The sequence below is a fragment of the Pinus tabuliformis genome, chromosome 2_1, assembly GCF_031772625.1.
Source record: "Pinus tabuliformis cultivar Carrire ecotype Pingquan chromosome 2_1, CPIR1, whole genome shotgun sequence".
Classification (NCBI taxonomy): Eukaryota; Viridiplantae; Streptophyta; class Pinopsida; order Pinales; family Pinaceae; genus Pinus; species Pinus tabuliformis.
The window spans coordinates 382,805,113-382,816,041 of record NC_142299.1 but is presented as its reverse complement, the minus strand read 5'-3'; the positions used below and the strand labels follow the sequence as shown (position 1 = coordinate 382,816,041).

The 10,929-nt window shown below is 43.1% G+C and overlaps 1 protein-coding gene across 1 annotated transcript; it reads left to right on the top strand.

Moving 5' to 3' along the window:
* The first annotated feature begins 1,349 nt into the window (after positions 1–1,349).
* LOC149200444 (uncharacterized) lies at positions 1,350–1,928 on the top strand. The gene has a single exon (XM_089400946.1). The coding sequence runs from the start codon at positions 1,350–1,352 to the stop codon at positions 1,926–1,928; it is 579 nt and encodes a 192-aa protein (XP_089257072.1).
* Positions 1,929–10,929: the final 9,001 nt, after the last annotated feature.

Here is a 10,929-nt window from a genome sequence, read left to right as displayed (position 1 = left end):
GTGAGGTGCACAGCCCTGAGATAGAAGACCCAGACATCACGGCGTCGTTGAAGACAAGGCAAGTGAATATCGGAACAGAGGAAGAGCCGAAGTATGCCACGCTTGGGGACTACTGGGACGACGCCACGGTGGAAAAGGTCGTCGAACTACTCCGTGAATACCGTGATTTATTTCCTACAAAAATGATGGAGTTAAAAGGGATTCTAGGAGACCTGGGGATGATGAAGATAACTTTGAAGCCAGATGCGAAGCCAGTGAAGCAGTGACCCTATCGATTGAATCCAAAATACAAAGAAAAAGTCCGCGAAGAATTGGATAAGATGTTAGCAGTAGGAATTATTGAACCGGTTGAGGAGTCCGATTGGGTAAGCCCTATGGTTGTACAGGAGAAGAAACAGAAGGGGGAGATCCGCATCTGTGTGGATTTGTGAAAGCTCAATGATGCTTGTGTTAACGATCTGTTCCCAACACCCTTTACAGATGAGGTACTAGAAAATGTGGGTAGGCAGGAAGCATACTCCTTCACAGATGGGTTCTCCAGGTACCATTAGATCAAGATCACGCCTGAAGATCAGAGCAAGAAAACGTTTTCTATAGAATGGGGTTGTTTTTAGTATACCTTAATGCCCTTTGGACTAAAGAATGCGCCCACGATATTTTCCCGTATTGTGGTAGCTGCATTCAAAGAGTTTATCCACAAGTTCTTAGAAGTCTACCTGGAGGACTAGACCATCTTTGGCCTGGTTAAGAAGCATGTCACAAGCTTACGATCAATGCTGGATACCTGCCGATGACACCAGATTGCGCTCAACTTAAAGAAGTGTACTTTTCTCGTCCCTTTCAGGAACTTGCTGGGCCATGTGGTTTGTAAGCAAGGACTGATGGTGGATCTAGAAAATACCGCTGTCATATTGAATCTGCAAGTGCCACGTAGTGTAAAGAAGCTACGCGCTACTTCAGGACACATGGGCTACTATCGGAAGTATATCAAAAGCTAGGTCAAGATTATGGCTCCAATGGATCAATTGCTGAAAAAGTATGCTACTTATTGCTAGAATGAGGAATGCAACAGAAGCCTAGAGATGTTGAAGGAGAAAATGGATTCAGCTCTTATATTGGTCTTTCCGAAGTGGAACGTTGAGTTTCATGTGCATGTGGACATGTCCTGTATCGCACTGGGAGCGGTAATCACTAAACCAGGAGCAGAGGGATTGGACCATCCGATTGCATTCGCAAGTCACAGGTTGTCCAAGGCAGAGAAAAATTACTCCACTACTGAGCGAGAGGGATTAGCGATGCTATACACACTCCAAAAGTTCCATCACTATCTGCTCTGAGGACATTTTAAGATGTACACAAATCACTCTGCGCTCAAGTACCTAATGAATAAGCCTATGTTGGAGGGGCGCATTTGTCGATGGTTGCTATTGTTTCAAGAATATGATTTTGAGGTTGTTGTAAAGCTGGGACGTCTGAATGCAGGTCCAGATCATCTGTCCCCAATTGAGACCGGTGAAGAACCAACAAATCTAGAAGAGGGACTTCCGGATACTCAATTATATGCCGTGCATATTGCAGATGGCCACTTTGAAGATATAATCCACTTTTTAACTACGGGCACTGCGCCACAGGGGTATTCTATCCAGCAAAGGAAGGAATTGGTGATATGCACAGTATATTTTATCATAATTGTAGGCCACCTCTACAAGATGCGCAACGATGAAATATTGCGCAAGTATGTACCCGAATTCGAGCGTGGACAGATCCTAGCTGAAGCACATGGAGGGGTTGCTGGTGGACATTATGCAGGCTGCGCCACGGCCCAGAAGATTCTCCACACCGGATTATGGTGGCTCACTCTACATCAAGATTCGAAGGCATATTGTCGGGCCTGCGATGTATGTCAAGGGACAGGCAAGCCGTCGTGAAGGGATGAAATGCCACTTCAGCCACATATGACCTACAGCCGTTTGAGAAATGGGCAATTGACTTCATCGGGCCTATCTAACCGCGAGGAAAGACGAGTGCGTGCTATATCATCACTGCGACTGACTCGGTGGGCTGAGGCACAGCCAGTTAAAGATTGCATGGCTATGATAGTGGCAAAATTATTGTTCGAGAACGTACTGACTAGGTTCGGCTGCCCCAAAATTCTCATGAGTGATAGGGGAACACAATTTTTGAATGAAACGATCAGCGCACTCACTGAGGAATTCCAGATCTATCACCAACAGAGTACACCCTACCATCCACAAGCGAATGGGACCATTGAGGCATTCAACAAAATTCTAGAGACTGCATTGACGAAAGTTTGCAATGCGCGACGAAATGACTGGGATTTGCGCATTCCTGTTATGCTATGGGCATACAAAACTACATGCAAGAAGCTGACAGGCCAAACACCATTTCAGTTAGTTTATGGCCAGGAAGTCATTATGCCTATGGAATATATTGTGCCTAGTCTGCGGATTGCGACAATCATAGGTATGGCAGACCATGGGGCATTGGAAGAGAGGCTCGCACAACTAGAAGAATTAGAGGAGGAACGGTTTCTGGCTGGATTCCATCATCAGGTACAGAAACAGCGTGAGAAAGCATGGCATGATCTCCATATCAAGGTGTGCACCTTCAAGGAGAATGATCTAGTCTTGCTGTATGACAGTAAGTTCAAAAAATTCCCAGGAAAACTCCGCATGCATTGGTTGGGACCCTTTATCGTCAAAGAAGTTACTGATGTAGGTGCGGTTCAACTGACTAAACTCAATGGAGACCCCTTTCCAGGAAGAGTGAATGGCAGTTGCCTAAATCTCTACACAGGCAGGCCGACCACTTGACTAGCTGAGGAGAAGATAGTCTCACCACTCCAACCAGTTGAAAGAGAGCGCGGGATGATAAAGCAGCCTGGGGAACAAATGCATGAGTACCATGGTGCGCAAGCATTTGACCAAACACAAGGGTCACGGTGGCGTGAGGAGGCTCACGTGGATGCGCCGATTGCAATGATGACCATTGATATCACTATTCATAACACGATGTCTGCAACATGGCAAAACGGAGTGGGTGGCGGGCCATTAAGAGATATAGTACGAGCTAGATATGGAATGAATGGCCAGAGATTCCACATGGGAAAGTTACACGAGTGGGACCGAGCAGAAATCACTGCATTTGAATTTCGCATGGCTTATAAATTACCAAGGGGAGTCCACTCGGTGGCCTATAGTTCGAAAACACCGATGGAGTTGTTCATTATCTATGCACAAGGCATGCGCCCAAAGGTAGTAATCTAGCCGATGGCGAGGCAAGACTCTCTAAGGAGTATGGGGGTGACAGTTGCAGCATCATCAGTAGGAGATGTACCGAAAAAGAGGGAACACGAAGCAGAATTGGTCTGGAGGCCGTCGCCTTGCCCAGGGGCAGGCTGGCACACTACAACAGAACAACAAAAGGCTGGATAGGCAGTGACCATGGGTAGATATGCACTTAATAAGTCATCTCTGATGTCCCTTGAAGTTTTGGATCTTGCGGACAGTAGCGAGGGTCTTGCAAAATTGCAACATAGGTTGCAGCGGACGATGCGAAGGGAGGATACGAAGGTCGAAAATGGTTGCGCTGGTACCAGGCGGTCTCGTAGGTGGCTCCCCCGTTTGCGCTAAAATCCTCGGAGGGAGTGTTGTGTGTTAACCGAGCAGAGCAGAATGAGCATCATCGGTTGCGAGATGTGGTAGAAACACTAAAGCAGGAGATGGATGAAGCAGTGCAGGAGATAAGGAAGGAGTACAAGGACGACAAACATCACTCATAGGGACAAAAACCGAGAAGCCAAGGCAGAGCATCTAGTTGCGCTGACGAGTAACTCGAGACAAGTCACGATGATTATGTTGGGGGACTATTGGGTAGCGGAGGTTCTGCGTAACGGTTTTGGGGCAGAAAGCCCAAAAAGTAGGATGAAAATATTGTAAAAATTCTGAAATATGCGGAGCACGAAGTATAATAGATTTCGTCAAAGGGTAGTCCACCCAAAAATAATAAAAGAAAGTAATGTAAATAGAATCATCTCGTGTAGGGATCGCGGGCCAGGGAAGGGTATAAATAGAGCACATCTCTATGAGGGAAAAGCAATTCTTTTTTAGTATGAAATGTAATGGGTTCTTAAAGAAGATAGTCTGAAAGCGTCTGTAAGTCCAAGTAGAGGGTTAGGTAGTAGGTAGAGGCTCTGCAGCTGTGTGCACAGAGGCCTAGAAAGTCCGCAGCTATGTGCGTAGACCCCTGCAGCTGAGTGCGCAGGGTAGATCTGGATGTATTGGTGGAGAATAACAATAAAGATAAGTTTGCTTCTGTAATTTTGTGTTATCATGCATCTGTCTTTATGGTTTACCTTTCTTGTTAATGCAAATGTGATGAATGTATGCGAATCTGGGTTCATTTTGTGCGCAAATAGATTATGTTGGTTAAATGTTTGCTTAAAGACCCTGTTGAATAGTTCTGAATCATAACTGCTTCCTTAAAATAGAATAATGCATGAATAAGAAAGATATAATCACCCTAGATCGGTTTGAAGGCCAAGCAGCACAGAGCTATAGACCAGTGTGCGAACCCTCCAGTACACATCTAGACATCCCTAGGGTGCAGAAACCTAGTTCCAGCACCCTCCCCTGCTACCTCCGGTGAGACCTCAGTCCGCGCTCAGCGGGCTGTTGCCGAAAGAGCCGGTAGTTGCGGAATTTGTTTGGCTAAATAACTCTTCCGAACCTGGGTCAGGCCCAAACAAGCCAACACATATGCTATTACTGTAGTTGGATTGCTCCAGTTGCTTTAATGATATATGTTGTTTAACTTACGTACTTGTATATGAACTGATTCAGATGCAATTATATGAATCTTGTTGCTAATGTGTTGCATATGTTGTTAATGTTGTCATCATCTGTGTCGACTGCTCTGCCAGACATCAGACATACCTTTCACTTGAACCTTTCCATAACAATCATTGCACTCATCTCGGACTAATCCATGAGTGATGTACATGTTACCTTACCTTGTATGATGTGAATTTTGCATCCAAGTGGACTGGTCCAACGGAATATGTTCATGTCCTTTGTGTTATGTGTTCCTAGCCGAGTTGGGACTGATCCTTTTCAACTTGGAACTCGCCCTCACCTCCTTCCCCCTTTGAAGTGTTGGAACCTCTCATACACATTCCTTAACTCACTACATCAGTCACACCCTTACTACAGACAGAATTATTCTACTTGCCTTTGTGCGACATCGCGATCAAGGCATGACCTTACGACCCACTGCTCGTACTCCTACATTGAATGGTCTGAGGTCTAATTGGGACTTCTTACTGGGGAGATCCCCTTGACATGTTTGTGGGTCTAGCACAATCAACAAGGGGAAAAACCAAAATATTTCCATGATGTCTAATGCAACCAATTTGAGTGGCTCACAAACTCACATGGTTGGGATGAACCAGCCCTCTTTGGTGCTATTCCAAACCCTCTTGGTCTGGCTGGATTGAGTAATGTCCAGTATCAGTAGTCAAACCTTGTTAGTCTGTCTGGGTCAAGTATCGTCCAGTACTAGCAACCATATGTGGTCAGGGTCTATTCCAACCTCCTTATCTTCCATATGGTTCACAATTGATGGTAAATCCACCTTATGTCCCTCAAGCTAGACCTTATGTTTAGCCTGGCCCATCCGCCGTGCCTGGTGGATATGGCTAGATCCAATTCAGGAACTTTCAGGGTATTGCTCCAGGAACTATCCAAGTACCCTTGTTTCAGCAAGGGAAACCTTTGCAACTACAAGGACCATCTTTGGAGCAGTAAGGGAAGACACTGCAGCAACAAGGACAACTACAACAACTGCAGGGGAAACCCTTGCAATAGTTGCAACAAACTTTGTAGCTACAAACACAATTTGTTCACAAAGCTTCCTAACCTATGCCTTCACAAGGTCAACCTCTATAGCCATAGGGACAACCTTTACAATAGCAAGGCCAGCCCTTGCAACAACAAGGTCAACCTAGGTAGTAGCAACCCTTGTACTCATATCAACAGGGTCAAACTTTGCAAGGCCAAGGTCAAGTCCTGCAGCAGCAGGCTAAAAATCCTTATGTCTAGGGGAAATAGTTCTAGAATCCTTATGTCCAAGGGTAGCAGGTGCAAAATCCTTATTTCCAAGGGCAGCATGTTCAAAACCCTTATGTCCAAGCACAACAGGTGTAAAATCCATATGTCTAAGGCCAACAAGCTCAACTAGGAGCAAGCCATCGCTTGTGCCTAGTATTTAGACCTTGTCTATTTGCAATCTAGCACGTTATATGATATGTTACCCGATGCTTCAAGCTCATCATCCGATCTAACAACATCGAAGTCTCTGGCTACCCCACCTGTTGATGGAGTAATTGGTTCCGTGTCTCATGCCCCCACAAAATCTTCTTCCAAGCAGAAGGCGGTCTCAAACACTGGTTCCAATGGTCCCTCTCGAAATTCACCTGGTCCTAGTAAAACCTCTAAGGTTCACGCTATCTAGTCTACTGCAGCAAACGAATCCTCTAAAGGTAAAAGGAAAGGCAAAGGCAAGTCCAAAGCTGATGCCCCAAAATAGGACCCTCCTAAGTCATCTTCTGGTGATGCTTCTCAAAGGAAGCCCAAGTATCGATACCTCATCTATGAGGAGGATCACTATACTAAATATTTTCCCCAACGGTCTGAAGTTAGTCATTTGCTCAAAGGGACACCTGTTGTCTTGAAAGAGCGCTTTCTGTCTCAACAAACCCAAATGGTAGACCAACCTTAGTCTTTCGCTTGCTCAAGTTCACAAGTGTTATGATGAGTACGCCTATAAATGTGGCTACCAAATCGAAAGATTATCAAACACCTACCCTGACAGTAGGGAAAGAGAAAGAAGGCACCCCTTCCTCCTTTATCCTGTCTTCCTCTGGTCCTCTCCATATAGAGCAACCTAATCCTGATCCCGCTATTTAACCACCCCCTCGGGGTCTTCTGCGAAAGTCCTCATACAATATGAATGCTCAAGCCACTCAGCATTATAACATTGTTGAGGATTTGGCTCAAGTGCTATCAGCTATGTCTGCTCTCGAGGTCCTTCAAAGCTGTCCTTCTTAGTGACAAGAATTTCTATCAGTTATTGGAGATATTGATACATCTGAATCCAATCTCATTTGTTTTGATCTAGAAAACCACGTTCCATGCTTACCTCATCATATTGCCTTTCTCATCCAGGTGATAATTAACGAGAAGACAATTCACAGGACCATCATTAATGAAGGTGCTTCCACCCGCATCATGTCTGCCTCTTGTAGGAAGGAAATTGGTTCTCCTACTTTGAACCAATCACCTAACACTTTGGAAGCCTTCGATGGGCATGATTCTTGACCATTCGGTGTCCTTTCTAATCTTGCCATTACCTTGGAAGGTAGGATAGTACATGTTGAAGTAGAAACAGTGGATGCAAATCTTAATTAGAATCATCTGATCAGAAGGAGTTGGATCCATGCTATGCATGCTCTGGCCTCTTCTCTATTCCGCGTGCTCCGTTTTCCCCATTAAGGGAAAATTGTCATAGTCGACTAGTTGTCTTTCTTTGTTCTTCTTCCTCGGATGGCAATTTTCCATACGTGAAGCATACCGGTGCTCCTTATGAGAGTGTGGAGGCTGTACCTTTTAAATATCCCTCTTTGATGGGTATTTTTCCTCTCCCACCTCCGCATGTTTCCTCAGTCAACATGATATTGGTTAAGTTTGAGCCTTGGGTCATTTCCTCTCCTGATCTTGTTGATACATGGGGTGATGTCATGCCATTAAGCCCTGCTGAGATCAATTATGTGGAGATTTTTTCAACTTTAGCTTTGGTACCTATTGATCATACTCTTTCGAGTGCCTCTCTTGACACGTATTCTCAATTCCCGTGGCTTGGTTCTTCGGATTCTCCCGATCCCTTATCTGAGAATTTTCCCTCTGACGAGAGTATCATGGAAATAATGTCTCTTGAGGAAGCACCATGGAATGATACTCATCATCGTTCCTCGTTCTTACCGGCCCCGTCGGTCATGTCTACCTGTCTTGAGAAGTTCTTTCCTCATTTCCTGATCCAACCACTTCAGACGCCTATCATGACCCATGAAGTTTGGTTGGAAGGGAACATGGGTAATATTACCCCAGCACTACCTATTGACATATCGATTTACCCTAGTATTGTCAAGATCGATTTACCCTAGTATTAGCTATCTACGCTTCTAATGGTGAGTTGATTGATCTTCAAGGTATTTTTTTGGGTCAAACAATTAATAACATTGCTCAGTATAGTGCATTTATTGAACTCTTGTTAGAAGCGATCACTCTTAACATTTGGGAAATGTTTGTTAACCTTGATTCACAGCTTGTTGTTCTTAAGCTCAATGGACAAGATTCTGTCATAAACCCTCACATATTGAGAATGTATTTGCGTATTCGTCTATTTGAAATAAATTTTGATTACATTACATATCGTGATATTCCTAGTCATATGAATACATTGATAGATACATTAGCTAATTATTTGTTAGACAGACATTTACGCAACATGTGAAACAACAAAACATTGTATCATAGTAAATAGGAAATATAGCATATATATATATATATATATATATATATATATATATATATATATATATATATATATCTATATCTATATATCTATATATATATATATATATATATATGTATATTTCAGTAATGTTTGAGTGTCATACATCAAAATCTCAAAACTGCAAATGCTAAAACTATGAACTACTCGGCATGGTGCTCATGATATCACGTCGTTGCTCGTACTAAGCTAGTCAATAGTCAGCAGATCCAGTCTGACACCCCCACAGTTTGTCGCTGATACTGGTGTGGGATGTCACCCACCAGGGCATACTCTGGGATATCTCTAGTCAATCCCTCTAGGTTCCGCATGATCTCCTCCTCGTTATTGACTCCTTCCTGATAAGGAGCAATCTCAAACTGCTGAGCAACACGTCTAGCAATTGGGGACATCCCGACTGGTTGCTCTGGTCCTACATCTATAATTACAAAATCAAAATGTCATGAATACATATATTTCAAAAACAATAAAAAATCAAATACTTAAAATTGTTTTGCTTACCTCCATCATCAAAATCTTCTCCCTCTTGGAGCGGCATCTCAGGATCACCGCGAAAGTCAGTACCACTATATGGCCAATCTTCTACCACGACCAGCTACCACAAGAAGGCGGACTTGTATGACATATGCTGGCTGTTGCATGTTCTAGGCATTATTTCACTCCATCGGACCATCTGTGGGTCCCGTGGTAATGGATGGTTTACCTTTGCCAGCTGATAGTGAAATAGTGGGATCCACTCCAGAAAGAAGGTCCCCAACACAAAACCATATCCAAATTGTTTCAGGTTCCCTATCTTGGCTTTGGATAACTGGCACTTCATGTTTACCTTCATGGCTTCCACCCAATTGAAGATAGTGGGCGTCGTATAGTCTATAGCATACTGGGTTTTTGACTTGTTAGACTCGTACAATGCCTGAGCCTCAACAACTCTTTTTATGGTCAAGAGCAACATTTTCAACACAAGGTCGTCAATAATCATGATATCAACCTTGCCACTTTTTGATTTTAGCACTTTTGGGCAATGTTCTACCAACAACATGTTCACACTTTCCCCAATGGCCGTGGACCCATACAGATTGATTGGTTCCCCTCTTCTGTACAATCTAGTAATGAAGTATATATCTGAAGTCTCTAGCTCCAGCTCTTGGTCCCGGATCACAAAGACTTCCCGTCCAACATCCCAAAGACTAATCAAGTACTGTAACAGCTCAAGTTGAGCACAAAGGCCCAGTGTAAGGAAGAATTTGAGCAACCCACAGTTCCTCAGATAATCCAGACAGTTTTGGTCTACCAATGCTTGTGCATCAATTGCCTCATGCTCATGTTCTTTCCAATCAACAATCTTTCCACTATAATTTTCCTGCAAACACCATGAAATCAAGTCAGCATAAATCCTTGGCTGAGAAACTGTGGATTTAAAGCAAGGAAATCGAGAAAAAAATCAAAATTTTCTCCTCTCTACACCGATGCGACTATTTTAAAAATAGTAGCACTGATGGCGCAAGTGACTGTGTTAAACAACCCTTAATCAACGTGATCCTGAGCCTGGATCTCGTGTTGACCAAGGGAGATTTTTCTTTTGGGTATAATCTCCTCAAAAAGTCCAAAAAATTGCTAAAAACAGGAAAAACAGGTATGAAAATGAAGCTAGAGGTCTCATCTTTTACTTGCAACTAACGGTTTTTTGATCGACCTCTTTGATCTACTAAAATCTGCTCTTGAAAATCTAGGGCACAAAGGGGTAAAAAATGCTCCACACAAGGTAAAAAAGTAAATGGTAAAAAATAAATTACTTTTCCCCTTTTTATTCACTTTTTCATGACATTTTAGAGTTTTGTAAGCATTTTTCACTTATTTTTACCTTAGAAATCAGATAATGCATTCTCTTCTTGTGCAACGATAAGTGATGGATTGTTGATGATGGTGTTGAGTCATGTTTAAGCTCTTTTCTCGACTCATAAAAACTGAAATGAAAAATATCGCCGAGTATTTTTCCATTTTTGACTCGTTAAAGAGAATAAAAATGAGGGGTCTACTTTCAAATCTTTTTCGACACTTAAAACATGAAAATATTGTTGTGCTCTTGTCATTTTGAACTCGTTAAAGGATGCGAAACATCATTTACCCAATATACGTTTACCCCTTTTTCAGGTTGGGATAAACTATTTACAAAAAAGGTACTCCTTGACTGACATGGTCAAACGGTTCTCTCAAGTATTATTTTCTACCTTTTCGGGCTCGAGAGACACAAATGTACAAAAATGGACCTTTTGGAGTTTT

Bases quoted from the DNA above. Each gene is read 5' to 3' on its own strand.
- LOC149200444 (XM_089400946.1), top strand. From the start codon at position 1,350: ATGTACACAAATCACTCTGCGCTCAAGTACCTAATGAATAAGCCTATG.